The 16,965-nt window shown below is 40.5% G+C and overlaps 1 protein-coding gene across 2 annotated transcripts in view; it reads left to right on the forward strand.

The window, feature by feature from the left end:
* LOC107842646 (N-terminal acetyltransferase B complex auxiliary subunit NAA25) overlaps positions 1-16,965 on the forward strand; it is a gene marked incomplete at its 5' end in the record, with an annotated part of 73,398 nt that overhangs the window by 38,343 nt on the left and 18,090 nt on the right. For both annotated transcript variants that reach the window (XR_007044882.1, XM_047396872.1), the window contains 2 exon segments: positions 6,493-6,567; positions 6,721-6,913. Coding sequence is in view for 1 of the 2 variants with exons in the window: in XM_047396872.1 (XP_047252828.1) it covers positions 6,493-6,567; positions 6,721-6,913 (268 nt within the window).

The following is a 16,965-nucleotide window of genomic DNA, read 5'->3' on the forward strand; positions in this document are numbered from 1 at the left end:
AAATACAACTGCCATCTATTCTTAATGTGGCCGTCCTCCACCAACACCGTACCGTCCTCCCCCTTAATGCACTTCACCTGGTTGAGGTCACGAACCTTCCTCTCCCTAGCCTTAATGAGTCTAAACAACTTTTTTTTCCCTCCTTTCTCCTGTAACCCCGCATACAAGCTCTCAAAAGCTGCCGTCTTAGCCGCCGTAACTGCTAACTTAGCCTCCTTCCTAGCTAACTTGTACTCTTTACTGTTTACCCGCTTTTCTTCTTCATCCTTACTCTCAACCAACTTAGCATACGCCCCTTTCTTGGTCTCCACTTTCTTCTTAACCTCTTCATTCCACCACCAATCCCCCCGATGATGCCCGGCCCGGCCCCTAGATAACACCCAACACTCACTAGCATTCTCCCTGATGCACCTAGCCACCCTATCCCACATACTATCCACGTCCCCCCTACACTCCCACACCCCCATTCCCGCCAACTTCTCCCTTATCTCCCACGCATTCACTGGTGTCAAGCCGTCCTACTTAATTCTAGGTCTACACTCCTCACCCCTTCTCTTCCTATCCTTCTTTATACTCAAATCCATAACCAAGAGCCTATGCTGGGTCGAAAGATTCTCACTCGGGATGACCTTACAGTTCTTAACACAATACCCTATTCCCTTTCCTAAGCAACAAAAAGTCAATCTGGGTCTTGGCTATCGCGCTTCGGAAGGTGATCAGGTGATCGTCCTTTTTCAGGAAGCCCGAGTTCACCACCGGCTCAAAGGACCTCGCAAAATTCAATAGAGTAGCCCCCTCTTCATTTCTTTCTCCAAAACCAAAACCACCATGCACATCACCAAAGCCTCCGGGTAATGCCCCGATGTGCCCATTGAAATCTCCTGCTACAACAATCTTGTCCGAGCTAGGCACGCCTCTCACCACCTCATCCAAAGCCTCCCAAAACCGCATCTTCTCCTCCCCATCCAAGCACACTTATTGCGCATAAGCACTACACACGTTCAGGGTAAACCCCCCAATGACCAACTTAATAGTCATCAACCTATCACTGATCCTCTTTACCTTTACTACCTGACCTCTAAGCTCTTCATCTACTAAGATGCCAACTCCATTCCTACGCCTCTCGCTCCCAGAGTACCAAAGCTTGTAACTATCCACATCCCTAGCCTTAGACCCTACCCACTTGGTCTCTTGAACACACGCAATATTAATCCTCCTCTTTCTAAGAATCTTCACAAGCTCTATGGACTTACCCTGAAGAGTCCTTATATTCCAAGACCCAACCCTCAGCCTACCATCCCTATCCACACGTCTTCCTCTACCGTTCCTGAGGCCAAACCTTGGCCTCCTTCCCACCCCTGCCCTTTCCTCTTCCCCCGCCCCCACAACAGCCCCTCGCCCCTCGCCCCAACCCCCCAACCATCAACGCCCACGACCCTATCCAACCATCAACGCCCACAACCACTATTATAAGAAAATGTAAGAAAATATAAACAATGGTAGTAACAAAGCAGCAGCAAGAAATACAAGGCTCACACAAATTAGAAGAAATAATCAAGAAACAAAACTAAACTTAAATAGGAAGAAAAAATAAAAACCAAGGTAAGGACAAAACTAACAGTAGGAAAAATAGAGCACACTAATGGCCTGGCACCAAGGACAGCCAAACAAATAATAAGGAGCGGTGCAAGTCACGAATATACTACCGCTGACACGCAAGTCAAGATACAGGAGATAGTACGATAAATAATATGAAGCAACATAAGAGGTGACAGTAATATAGCAACAATAGGAAAAGGAAGGTACAAGTAACGTAGATGGAATAATCGCGGAAAAAGTCTACCCCACAAATTAATACTAAGTCAAGCGATGTACTATTCCGGATCACAACTCAACAACAATCTCCAAACAAAGTAGCCAGACATTACTACCCACACAAGCAACAGGAAGGATGCAAAAAAATGAAACAGAAGCCGTAACAAGAGACAGGGACACGACAGCAAAATAATATACAGGAAATCAAAAACTGACTGAAGTGGCTCAATGCCTAAAAGTGTAGATGTCACGGGTACGCCTGCTAGCTGCTGGTTCCGTCAATTTGATGTCAAAAATCGTTGTCGGAGTAAGGTCGCTGGTAAAAGGACTGCTGGTACGTTTCTGGAGTGTCGCAAGAGTCACAGGAGTAACTCCGGAGAGCCTTCTGTAATCTTGCTGGGATCTGGATGTCTTCTGACCCGAACCACCTGTTTGACCTACCTATTTTGCCGCAGGTGAAACCCTTCACTGTTGCTGGCGTCGAGTCGGCGGGAATCGTAGTTCTACCGGCGACTGGAGCGACAGAACCAGAAGGGAATTTAAGGAGGGAAGGAGGGGGGGCGAGTACAAAGAGGAATTGGGGGTGAGGAAGATATGGGGTGGGAGAGAGGTTCAACCTTATCTTTTCCGGCTCAATCGACGCCGTTGCCGGCGTCAGAAGCTGCCGGTCAGTTGGGGTGGAGTGTGAAGGTGAACCCAGTGATGTAAGTGGATGGAACAACCAACAATATCGTCCAATGATGTCAGCCCACCGGCTTATGCCAATGCCAAGGCCGATACCAATATCGATCCCGCCCATACCAACCCCTAGAAGTACCACAAAGCCTCTATCCAAAAGAGTAAACAAATCCGGTTGGGATATGCCCCAACCATGGCCAAAACCAATATCCAAAATAAAAGAAAAAAGTGTAAAAAAATCCACAACATGAGATGATGCCTTCTGAAAAGATGGAAGCTCACCACTTCAATCCAAGTGCTGATACCGAATCCGCCTGCTAAACAGTAGTAGTAGAATGACCGGTTCCTGCATAGCGTGAGTATACAACCGCCGGTAGACGGGGTTAACGAATGACTACTAGCATGAAACTCTGGGTAAGGATAAAATAATGCCAGTCATAAAACCAATACAACCATTCGTATATAAGTGCCGGAAAAAGGGACCGGGTTTAGCATGCACTTAAAACCTTTACCTGGGCTTTGTAGCTTTGCCATTCTAACCACCCACGGGTAATATGGGTTCAGCTTCCCTGCTGAAAGGGTCCCAGTACGTGTTGCCGCACGACCGGGCAATATCCCATGGGATGACTAGTCATCCCTCCAATATAAAACCTCATATCGGCAATATGAGTTTACGATTTTGGTCCCCCCGGGATCATCACCTTCCAATATATCCAAAACCAATTCCAAAGACCATTAAACCATTACCATGCAATCCAATTGTCCAAAACCACCATTAATGCATCTAAAAGCATAATTAAAACCATAGAAAACCATAACCAAGCATTCAATATCAAAACCCCCAATAATAGTTGAAAAAACATAATCATGAAATAGTAAAAATCATGAAATCAATCATATAAACCATGCCTTTAGTTAAAATTACAATGAGGGAAGAGAATCATGCCTTATACCGAAGAATTGATGGAAAGAAATCACCAAAGCAAGCCCCAAAGCAACCCCTTAGTTGAAACCCTAGCTTCCTTGCTCCAAAAGCTCTTGAGAGAATTATGAGATGTTTTGGAATAGTTTCTAAGTGTTAATGAATAGAATGATAGGATAAATAACCTCCTAAGTGTATTAGAAGTCGTGGGTCCAAGTAGGGTAAGTAGGGAAATGCCCAGAATACCCCACTTAAGTTGCACAAAAATCCCGTCACAGGTATACGACTAACCCATACGAGTCGTATCCTCCCATACGATTGGTTTCCACCACTCGTATTCAAGCCTCAACTCTTGGATCAAACATCGTCCAGTATACGACTCATCCAACCAAATCGTAACCACAGTATATGATCCGTACCCATAACCCATAACCCGTATCCCTGACATAATGGAATACATGGGGAATTGAACACTGTTTACCATACGAGTCCTGGGTACGACTCGTACCCTGGCTTACGGTTCATGGTGAGCCACTCGTACTTAGATCCAACCTAAGTAACCAAGTCTAAGTTTAAGTTAAGGAATCAAAAGACCCATAATCACCAATACGACTCGTACCCCTAAGTCGTATTCATTCCGGTAACCAAAACCATCCCACCAACTAACACTGGTCAGCATACGATAGGACCATACCATCCGTACCCCAGCATACGGCTTGTACCCATGAGTCGTATTGGGTCCAGAGAACGGATTTTCAGGAAATTTTCTAAGGGTCAAAACCCAGGATGTTTCATGTAGCCTCCGATTTTTAATGTCCATACCACTTTGCTTCTTATTAAGAGTGACTAGATCCCATGTCACCAGGTTGCTGCTTCTGTTCTCGTTGTTGCCTTGACAACAAGAATAACAACAACGACAAACCCAGTGTATTCCCACATAGTAAGGTCTGGGGAGGGTAACATGTACGCCGTCCATACCACTACTCTCGGGGAAGTAGCAAGGCTGTTTCCGATGGACCCCCAGCTCAAGACTAGGTATAGTAATCAAAGTCATACCAAAAAACCTGAAACAAGACAAAACATAGAGACGCCACATACAGGGAAAGAGTAAACAAAGACTAGTAAACAATCGTAATACTACAAGCAACAAGAAATCATAATGAGAATACTACACCTACCAAGTAATGCCCTACCCTACCTACCCAAAATGGCACTAGCCTAAAATCCTAATACGCGTCCTCCAGATCTTCCTATCTAGTGTCATGTCTTTAGTAAGCCGTAACTGCTCCATGCCCCTCCTAATCACCTCTTCCAGTACTTCTTCGACCTACCCCAACCTACCTCTGCCCCATCTGAAACTATCCAAAGCAAGCCTCTCACACCTACGAACCGGTGCCTCCGTGGCCCTCCTCATCACGTGTTCGAACCATCTCAAACGAACCTCCCGCATCTTGTCCTCCACCGAAGCCGCTCCAACCTTTTCTCGGATAGTCTCATTCCGAACTCTATCACCCCTAGTAAGCCCACATATCCAACGCAACATCCACATTTCCGCCACCTTTAATTTCTAAATGTGAGAGTTCTTGACTGGCCAACACTCTGCTCCATATAACATGGCCGGTCGGATTGCCACCCTGTAAAATTTGCCTTTAATCTTGGGCGGCACCTTCTTATCAGACAACACCCTCGAGGCGAGCTTCCACTTCATCCATCCCACCCCGATACGGTGAGAGACATCCTCATCAATCTCACCATTCCCCTGAATCATGGACCGAAGATACTTGAAACTATTCCTCTTACACACCACCTGAGACTCCAGCCTTACTACCACGTCATCCCCCTCCCTCGAGCGATCAAACTTACATTCCAAATACTCGGTCTTGCTCCTACTTAACCTGAACCCTTTAGACTCAAGGGTCTTTCTCCATAGTTCTAATTTATCATTCACCCCCCCGAGTCTCATCAATCAAAACCACATCATCTGCAAAAAACATACACCAGGGCACCTCGCTTTGAATACGCCGCGTCAACACATCCATCACCAAAGCAAACAAAAACGGGCTAAGAGTAGATCCCTGATGTAACAGGGAAATGTTCAGAATCACCACCCGCCGTCCTTACCTGGGTCTTTGCCTTGACAAATTCTTCAAAACTGTCTTGCTTATTTTTTTCCCGACACCTCTAGGGATTGGGAAAACAGACATGCTATAAGTGGGGAGAGCATCCGACATTGAATTATAATAAGTAACAATCTCGCACCTAAGGATAAATATTGAGTTTTCCACCTTGCCAACTCATCACATCTCTCAATAACCTTATTCCATATCTCAAATGACTTATATTTTTCCTCCGAAGGCATCCCAAGATATCGTTTTGGAAAAATCTCCTCTTGACATCCTCGGTTGCTTGCAAGAAGTTGCAAATTTGGTACTTGGCGGACTGGAGATAAGAAGCTTTTATTCCAGTTCACATGTAAACCAGAAGTAGCTTAAAAAATAACCAGGATTGCCGTAGGATGATTTATTGGATGCACTTCAGCTTCATTAAAAACAGGGGAGTCATCTGCATATAATAAACGAAAGATTCCACAACTATCATCATCATTTAACTGAGTTCCGAAGCCTCTGACCCATCCATAGTACTTAGCTGTCCTGATTATCTTATTAGGACCCCTCAATTGCTAACAAAAACAGGAAGGCGAACATTTGAAGATAACCAATTGAGAAAGTGAAGGTTACTGCAGATTAAGAGAGGATGGGCTGCCGAGGATGATGCCATACTATTCTTTGTTCTTGTTGCGCAAGTGGCGCAGGTTTAAGCTACTGCAAGAAGCATAAGCTTTAATTTACCTATCTTGCACTGTAAAATTTGGAATAAATTTTACTATTACTTCTCTACAAATAGCGTTACTGCTATTGATTCATATGCTATAATTTTAGTTCCTTATCATATTATTATAGAGCTGTGCCAATGTGAAGTTTGATAATTTTTCATGGTACTTTGTATCTTGTAAGTGCGTGGCTTCTCTTTAAAGATTGTTTTTATGACATGTGATATCTATGGTGCATGGGGGACAGACATGTCTGGCAGTACAAGATTTTGCTGTTGCATTTGTACTCTTTCTGGAATTCTCTTCCGTTGGCTTATGAGTGGTAAGAGTTAGTTTCCTCCTTGTCCCCCAGAAATCAGCACATTACATGTTTGTATTACATTTTATTTCTGTCATTTTGGAAATCAGTTCTTTGGGATTTACATTGTTTGTGCTTCTATCCATCTTATATGGTAACAGTTCTCTTCCTATGTAGGTATAAAACTCTGGACGTGAAGAATATTTTGTTGGAAACTGTATCACACCACATTTTGCCACAGATGTTAGCATCTCCATTGTTGGCTGATTCAACAGATATTTTAAGGGATTATTTAAGATTTATGGATGATCAATTTAGAGAATCTGCTGATCTTACTTTTCTTGCATATCGTCATCGAAGTTACTCTAAAGTAAGTTAGTGACCTAGAATATCATTCCTTCGGTGTTTACAGTTCTAAATTTCCCATCCCAGTTCACGCTGTGTTAGGGTGGGTTCTTTGTATCCAAATAGAATAGATCTCAGCTCTAAGAAAATGTTTTTCTTTTTTTTTTTTAATGTGGAACTAAATATTTATAAGATTTATCCAACATTAGTTGTAAAAAATAAACTGTCAAACATTCTGAAAGCAAATTGCTGTAGTAATCCAAGTTCCAAAAATGAACTGAAGTTTTTAGCATGTAATTTAAGCCATTTCTGTTCTTAAACCCTCATTTTGGCAGACTGAGCTGTTAAATGATTACTGTGAGAAATAATGAAAAAAATATTATTTTTGAATTGCGTATCTACATAATTACAGTGTTATCCTATTTATAGACACTACATTACAATCCTTTTCCAAATATGATTTTATATAGTATTCCTATTCCTACTAATATCTAACACGCTCACTCAATCTGGTGCATATAAGTCGGATGTACCTAGCTTGTTACAAATGTAATTAATTCAAGAACTGATGAAAGACTTGGTGAACATATCTGCAAGTTGATCACTTGACTTCACGAATTTTGTAACAATATTTTCTGAGAGTATCTTTTTTTCTGACAAAGTGATAATCAATCTCTATGCGCTTACTCCTCTCATTAAACACTGGATTTGGCGCGATGTGAAGCCCACTTAATTATCACACAGATTCATCTTTTTGATTTCTCCAAATTGTAGTTTTCTCAACAACTGTTTGATCAAAACTAGCTCACAAGTTGCTGCAATCATTGCTCGATATTCTGCTTCTGCACTAGATCAAGCATCCACACTCCGTTTCTTATTCTTCCAGGACACCAAATTACCTCCTACCAAAACACAATATTCGGATGTAGAATGTGTATCACAGGGTGATCGTGCTTAATCAACATCTGAATATCCAATGATATGTCATGACTTTGATCCTCGAAGAGTAGTCCTTTAGCTTGAGCGAACTTTATATATTGCAGAATATGAGCACTACATCCCAATGACTATCACAAGGGGAAGTCACAAACCGACTTATAACACAGGAAAAGATATGTTAGGTCTAGACACTGCGGGATAGTTCAACATTCCAATCAATCACCTATACCTTCCAGTATCACTGAGTGGCTTCCTATCCTAGTAAAAGTTTAGCATTCGGATCCATAGGAGCGTCAATGGGTTTACATCCCATCGTTCATGTCTCCTAAAAAAATGGCTCAAAAATGTCTAAGGCCTTTGAGAAACAACAATATCTAATCTGGATCGAGAAACCTCAATACCTAGAAAATATTTCATTCTGCGGAGGTCTTTAGTCTGGAAATACTGAAAGAGATGTTGCTTCAAATTAGTGATACCATCTTGATCATTGTCGGTGATTACGCTATTGTTAACATAAACCACCAAATAAATATACAGATTTTGTTCAAAATGTCGATAAAATACTAAGTGATCAACTCCACTATGAATCATGCCAAACTCTTGAATTACTGTGCTGAACTTTTCAAACCAGGCCCGGGGGACTATTTTATACGATAGAGTGACTGCGGAAGTGACAAAATCAGGTGGTTACTCCATATAGACTTCTTCCTTAAGATCACTGTTAATATAGGAGAAAAATATTTTTGAATTGTTGTCTCTAAATTGTTACATTGAGATTTTATTTATAGACACTACATTAGATTCCTTTTTCAACTAGGACATTGACATTACAATCCTTTTCCAAGTAGGATTCTCTATAATATTTCTATTCCTACTCATTTTCCAACACTTCTCTCTCAAGCTGGTGTATACAAGTCATGTACCGAGCTTGTTACAACTGTAATGAATACGAGGATCAGTGAGGGACTTGGTGAAAGTATCTGCAAGCTGATCACTCGATTTTACAAATTTTGTAGCAATATATATGGGAAGTATCTTTTTTTTCACAAAGTGACAATCAATCTCAATGTGAGTAGTCCTTTCATGAAATACTGGATTTGATGCAATATGGGAGCCGTTTGGTTATCACACAAGTTCCATTTTACTGATTTTTCCGAATCTTAACTCTCTCAACTGTTTAATCCAAACTAGCTCACAAGTGGCTACCGTCATTGCTCGATATTCTGCTTCTTCACTAGATTGAGCAACCACACTCTATTTCTTACTCTTTTAAGACACCAAATTACCTCCTACTAAAACACCATATCCGGATGTAGAACGTCTATCACAAGGTGATTTTGCTAATTAGCGTTTGTATATCCAACAATTTGCTCATGACCTTGATCCTCGAAAAGTAGTCCTTTTCTTGGAGCTGACTTAATATATCGCATAATGTGAACAACCACATCCTAATGACTATCATAAAGAGAATCTATAAATTGACTCACAACACCCAGATAAGATGAGATAATTCAACTCACCAACTAGACGCCTATATCTTCCAGGATCATTGAGTGCTTCCCTATGTCATGACAAGAGTTTAGTATTTGGGATCCATAAGAGTGTTAATAGGTTTACATCCTATCATTCCCGTCTCCTCGAGAATGTCTTGAGGCATACTTGTGTTGCTAAATAACAATACCTGATCTGGACTGAACAACTTCAATACCTAAAAAGTATTAGTTTGGAAATGTTGAAAGAGGTGTTGCTTCAAACTAATGGTACCATCTTAATCATTACCAGTAATAACGATATCATCAACGTAAATCACCAAATAATGCATAGATTTGGAGCAGAATGTCGTTAAAATACAAAGTGATCTGCCTCACTACAAATCATGCCAAACTTTTGAATTATTGTGTTGAACTTTCCAAATCAGACTCGAGAAGATTGTTTTAGACCATAAAGTGACCAATACAATCGACACACCAAACTAGACTCCTCCAAACAACAAAAGTGTTTACTCTATATAAACTTCCTCCGTAAGGTCGCCATGGAGAAAAGCATTCTTAATGTCCAACTGAAATAAAGGGTAGTTTCGAACATCAGCCATAGATAACAAAAGACGAACAAATGCTATTTTAGCCAAGGTAGAGAAAGTATCACTATAATCAACCCCAAATATCTAAGTATACCCTTTGGCAACAAGGCGAGCCTTAAGCTGATCAATTTGGCCGTCCGGACCAACTTTCACGGCATAAACCCAACCACAACCAACATTTGATTTACCTAAAGGGAGTGGAGCAAGCTCCTAAGTATCACTCTTATGTAAAGTAGACATCTCATCAATCATAGCCTGTTGCGATCCTGCATGAGAAAGTGTTTTTTTTGTGGACTTAGGGATGGAGACAAATAATAAAGAAGGTATAAAGGCATAATGAGATGATGATGATAACTTAAAAGGGTATAATGAGGGTTAGTATTATGAGTGGATCGTATGCCTTTTCGAAGTGTAATTGGGGAGATAAGTTTTGTTGTAGGTGCAGGATTGGAATCATCTTAGCCTGGTGCCTTACGTGGATGACGATAATAAGTCAGAAGTGGTGGTACTGTAGATGGAGTTGTAGAAGGTATTTTAGATTCCTTTAAAGTTGGTGCAGGTATGATTGGTGGCACTATGGATAGAGATGTAGTGGTAACGGTACGATCCTCAAAAGTCGATATTGGTAAAACCTCAGACATGTTAGGATGATCAGGATCAGAATGAGATATAAAGTACGGTTGAGACTCAAAGAATGTGACATCAACCGACATAAGGTACCGATGAAGATCAGGTGAGTAGCAACGATTTCCTTTTTGTATTCGAGAATAACCAAGAAAGACATATTTGAGAGCATGAGGAGTTAATTTATCTTTACCTGGGGTGAAGTTATGAACATAACATGTATTCCCAAAGACACGAGAGGGAAAATAGTAGAGAGGTGATTGAGAAAGCAATACTGAATAAGGAATTTGATTTTGAATGAAAGATGAGGGCATCTAATTAATTAAATAGCAAGATGCGATAAATACATCGCCCCAAATACGCAACGGAACATGGGATTGAATTAGAAGAGTGCGAGCAGTCTCTATGAGGTGCCTATTCTTCTTCTCTGCTATTCCATTCTGTTGAGGGGTATAGGGACAACAAGTCTGATGAATAATTCTCGGATGAGTCATAAATTGTTGAAAGTGAGAGGACATATATTCTATGGCGTTATCACTACGAAAAGTATAAATAGAGACACCAAATTGATTTTATATTTCTGCACAATAACTCTTGAATATAGGAAATATAATTTAGAGCGATCTTTCATTAAAAAAATCCAAGTACATCTCGAATAATCATCAATGAAGCTTACAAAAAAACAAAACCCCGAGGTTGAACTGATTTTACTTGGACCCTAAATATCAGTGTGGACTAAGGAAAAACAGACTTTGCACGATTCTCACTACTACGTTTTAAGGTAGTTCGAGTGTGTTTTCCAAGTTGGCATGACTCACAATCTAATGTGGAAATTTATAGATAAACTAAACACCATCTTTTGTAACTTGAACAAACTAGGATATCCTAAACGTTTGTGAATTACATTTGGAGAATGACATGCTATAGAGGAGTTAGGAGAGGTAAGTTGGTAGAGGCATTGTGATTCATATCCTACACCAATTGTTTGTCTCATACTACGGTCATGCATGATAAAAGAGATCTCAAGAAATAGTATGACACAATTTAGGGCATGATTCAGACGACCGATCTATGCTTGATTAAAAGGACAATCACGGACATAAAGAACAAAATTTAAAGTGACAGAGGATAGGGATTATCTTGTCTAATTCCTTCTACTTTGGTTTGGTTACCATTGGCTAAAGTGATAGTTGAAAGAGACTGTGAATAAACAATATTTGATAGAAGTGATTTATCACCAGAAATATGATCAGAAGCACCAAAGTCCACAACCCATAAACCAAAGGTAGGAGATTGTGCAATTGAGGCTACTGGTAGATATATCTACTTACTTGCTCGATACTGAAGATACTCATTATATTTCTTTTCAGGTAAGTACACCCATTGATTACCTGTGGTGTTAGACCAAGCAACATGAGCATTTTTAGGTAGTCGACCATACAAAGAATAACATATTTCACGAGTATGTCCGAGCCTATTGCAATAAGTACACTTAGGTTGAGAATAACATATGTCACGAGTGTGTCCAAGTCTTACAATAATGACACCTAAGTCGAAGTTTTCTAAATCTACTTCCCGCTCAATCGCTTCATGGATTGTGATGTTTTTTTTGGTCTCCTCATTAAGGGTTTAGACTTGATCATGACTAAAGCCAGCAAAAAAATATGTTACCTGAATCTTGGAAAAAGTACATTGTCGCCGAAATTCGAAATAAAGTGCTTCGTCACTGGAAAATTAGATCTGACTGGCCGAACTTGATCGAAATCAAGAATAACTACATGGGAACTTTAGATTGAAGAGTCGACACTATGGAAAGTGAACCTACCGGAAAAAGTAGTCGAAAATGGGTCACACGCCGGTGCGTGGATTTGGCCTGCTTCTGGTGGCGTTTGAGGACTCATGCAATACTTGTTCTGGCGAATCTGGGGTTTTGTCGCCGAAAAATTTTGAACCGTATGGTGGGCTAGTTTTTAGAAAATAAAGAACTGACTGACAAGGTCACCAGAAAATTTGCACAGTGATGACTGATGATGTACATCGATACTTTTCTCACCAATGCTCTGATACCATGTGAGAAATATAGGAGAAAAATATTATTGAATTGTTGTCTCTAAATTATTACATTGAGATCCTATTTATAGATACTACATTAAAGCCCTTTTCCAACTAGGACACTGACATTACAATCCTTTTTCAAGTAGGATTCTAAATAATATTTCTATTCCTACTTATATTCTAACAATCACCAAGCAAAAAAACATTCTTAATGTCCAACTGATAAAGAGGTCAATGACGAACGACAACCATTGATAGTAAGAGACGGACATATGCTATTTTAGCCATTGGAGAAGTGTTACTATAATCGAGCCCAAATATCTGAGTATACCCTTTGCCAACAAGGCGAGCCTTAAGTTTATCAGCCTGGCCATCTAGACCAACTTTGAGCACGTAAACCCAATGGCAACTAACAACTGATTTACCCGAAGGAAGGGAAACAAGCTCCCAAGTACAACTTGTATGTAAAGAAGACATCTCATCAATCATAGCCTGGAATGTGCTTCACCTGTAGTCTTAGGGATGGAAATAAAGCATAAAGATGATACAAAAACATAATAAGGTGAGGATAGAAGATGATCACTCAAGAAAGTATAATGTGGGTTTGCATTACGAGTGAATCCTTACCTTTTTGAAGTGAATCTGATTGTCTAGGAGGAAGCAAGTCTGCGATAGGAGTAACGTTTGGCGCATGAAATGATTCATCTGGGACTAATGTTGGATGCAGACGACGATGATAAGGCTGGAGATGTAGAAGTAACCGTATTTTCCTCAAAGGTTAGTGGGGGTAAGACTGGAGGTATCGGTAAGACCTCAGAGATATCAAGATGATTAGAAGATATATAATAAAGTTGAAATTCAAAGAAAATGACAAAGACGGACATACGGTAGCGACCAAGATCAGGTGAATAGAAGTGATACCCTTTTTGAACTCGAGAGTAAGAGCACGAGGGGCTAACTTATCTTTTTCCCTGGCTACGTTATGAACAAAACATGTGCTCCCAAAGACGGGTGGGGGGATAGAATAGAGATGTAACTGAGGAAATAGTATGAAATGGGGAACTTTATTCTGAATCGAAGATGATGACATTCTATTAATAAGATAACAAGATGCGAGAACTATATCGCCCCAAAAACGCAACGGAAGATGGGATTTAATTGAGAAGAGTGCGAACTGTCTTAATGAGATGCCTATTTTTCCTTTCTGCAATACCATTCTGTTGAGGTGTATATGTACATGATGTTTGTGAATAATTCCTTGACGAGTCATATAACCTCCGGAAACTGGGATGATAATTATTTTAAGGCATTATCACTACAAAAAGTACGAATAGAAACACCAAATTGATTTTGTATTTCGGCACAAAAACTTGTGAATCTAGAAAATAACTAAGAACGATCTTTCATTGAGAAAATTCAAGTACATCTTGAAAAATCATTAATGAAACTAACAAAATAAAAATCCTAACGGTGAGCTGACATTATTGGGACGCCATATATTATAATGAACTAGTGAGAAAATGGATTCTGAACGACTCTCAATACTATGTGAAAATGTAGCATAGATGTGTTTCCCAAGTTGACACGACTCACAATCTAATGTGGATAAACTAGAAAACTAGGCACCAGCTTTTGTAGCTGGGATAGACTTGGATATTTGAAGCATTTGTGAATTAGGTCTGAAGGGTCTGCAATGGAGCATTCTGTGATAGAATTTGAAAAGGTAAGATAGTAAAGGCTTTGTTATTTATGTTCTGTGCCAATCGTCTGTCTCGTACTGAGGTCCTGCATGAAAAAAAATCATCAAAAATGTTATACCATAATGAAGGGCGTGCGTCAAACGACTAACATGTGTGTTGAAGTGTGTGGCCATATCATCTAAAAGCTTAAGCTGTTAAAGAGAGTACACTTTTATTATTTAATTATATTCTCAACACGCCCCTCGCGTTTGGGCTTGTTTTTTTTCATGGTCCAAGCACGTGGAAATTCGTTTTAATAATGGGTGGCGGTGAGATTCGATCCCAGGACATCTGCCTGCTCTGATACCATGTTGAAGTGTGTGATCATCTCATCTAAAAGCGGGGGTGTTGGAGTTCCAGATCGATAGGTTAAAGGGCCTTAGTCTCCTTTTATGGTCTTAGGCAATCCTCCTTTTATGAGCTAGCTTTTGAGATTGAGTTAGGCACGAGGTCCATTTCTTTACCATGGTATCAAAGTCAGGCCCACTCAATTTATCGTTCCCGATGTTGGGCCCCCATCTTATATTGTCCACGCTTCAGATGTCCATTCCTGGGCATTCGGGGGTGTTGGGTCCCACATCGGTAGGTTAAAGGGCCCTTGGTCTCCTTTTATGGTCTTGCGCGATCCTCCCATCATGAGCTAGCTTTTGAGATTGAATTAGGCCCAAGGTCCATTTCTTTATCAATGTGCTAGATTAAAAAGACAACCAGCGACATAAAGAACAGAATCTAAAGTGACCGAAGATTGGGGTTTGGCTTGTCCAACTCCTTTTCATTTTGTTTGAAATCCCGTTGGTTAGAGTAATAGTAGGAAGATATTGTGATTAAACAATATCAGACAAAAGTGATTTGTTACCAATAATATGATCAGAAGTGCCAGAGTCCATGGCCCATAGTCCAAGAGTACTAGACTAGACTGTGAAACACAAGCAAAAGAATTATCAGCAACGGAAGTAACGGAAGCATCAGTTGGCCAATCGAGGCTACTTGTGGAGATTTCTACTTACTCGTTCGATATTAAAGGAACTCGTCATATTCTGTCTTAGCAATATGAGCATTATTGAATGGTTGATTAGGCCGTTGAGATGTTTGTTTCCTTGCTCTATTTCGAAGGAGCTCATTATATTCCTTTTATAGCAATACGATAATAACTTGGTGGTGGACCATGCAAAATATGACATATGTCTTGTGTGTCCCAAGCATATGACAATAACTACACTTGGATCGAGATTTTCCTAAACGACCTCCTCGTTGATTCTCTATGGGTTGATATGTTTGTGTTTCTATGGTTTGAGATGCTAGAATAAAGGAGTCAACAATGGGTGATGAAATTACTTTGTGACTAGGAGGCGCGACACGACGAAGTAGACGAGAGAATAACTCATCAATTGTAGGATCCGTAGGACATGTACCGAATGATGGTCAGTAGGAAGTCCCGCAAGTGTAAGAACTAGAAACAAAGTCTGCCTGTGCTCTTGTTAAATTCCTCTATTACTGCTTGTACCTGTCCCAAGTAAGTAGACATATTAGATTCTTGTTTCTTTAAGTTGGTCATTCAAGGTATAAAGAATGAGCCTTTTCCCAAAATAAATGACATGTCTTGAATGGGTGAAACAGGGTTATCAATTTGGAATCAATAGATCGCCATAAGGGACTACGTAATCGAGCGTCAACCTTCTTCCATTGTTCTTTGGTTTCGCATCTTCCTGCCTAGACTTTGCCTTTTCATCTACCACGCTAGTCTTGTTATACAAGTGATCTTAGACACCTTGACCTTTGTACTACAACTCAATCGAGGAAGCCCAAGCTAAATAATCCCAAGCTAAATAATTTGAACTTTCCATTAATGGCTCGAAAGTGATCATAGGGCTTGAACTTCCAATTCCTGTATTTTTGGAGTCAAAAAATCACACCCAAAAGACATCTTGTGAATATTTTTTGGTTGAAAGCAGCAAGAAACTGGGCGAAAACAGTAGAATAGGAAAACCAAACTTGCTGGAAAAATAAATATGAGTCACTGGAACCATAATTCCCGCGATTGAAACATAGAAAATATGTTGGAATTTGGAAAGAAATGCCGGAATGTCGTCGTAAGACCTAGACAACTCCAACAACAAAGAAAAACTAAGAAACTCAGTCGGAATCTCCTTTCACGTGACACAGATCTCGCTGAAAATGCACTGTTGCCGGTGCGTGAGGTGCTGTTTTCCGGTAGTTCTGGTTGGCTTTTTGTCGCCTGAAAATTCCTAGCCTTGTGGTACTGTTGATTTTTGCACAACACTCACAAATCAGAAGATGTGGAGTGTAAGATGCGGGAAGCACGATTGAGATGGTTCGGACACGTGAAGAGGAGGGGCACGGATGCCCCGGTCCGTAGGTGTGAGAGGCTAGCGTTGGATGGTTTTAGACGGGGTAGGGGTAGACCGAAGAAGTACTGGGGTGAGGTGATTAGGCGGGACATGGAACAGTTACAGCTCACCGAGGACATGACCCTAGATAGGAAGGTATGGAAGATGCGAATTACGGCAGAGGATTAGGGCCAGTTCGGGTCGCTAGTGTAGGGAATAAATTGGTGGGGGTGTATTCCTGTTATGATTCCGTATTCAATGTTCCGTGTTCCGTGTTCCATGTTTATTACGA

This window comes from Capsicum annuum, chromosome 9 (assembly GCF_002878395.1).
Source record: "Capsicum annuum cultivar UCD-10X-F1 chromosome 9, UCD10Xv1.1, whole genome shotgun sequence".
Taxonomy (NCBI): Eukaryota; Viridiplantae; Streptophyta; class Magnoliopsida; order Solanales; family Solanaceae; genus Capsicum; species Capsicum annuum.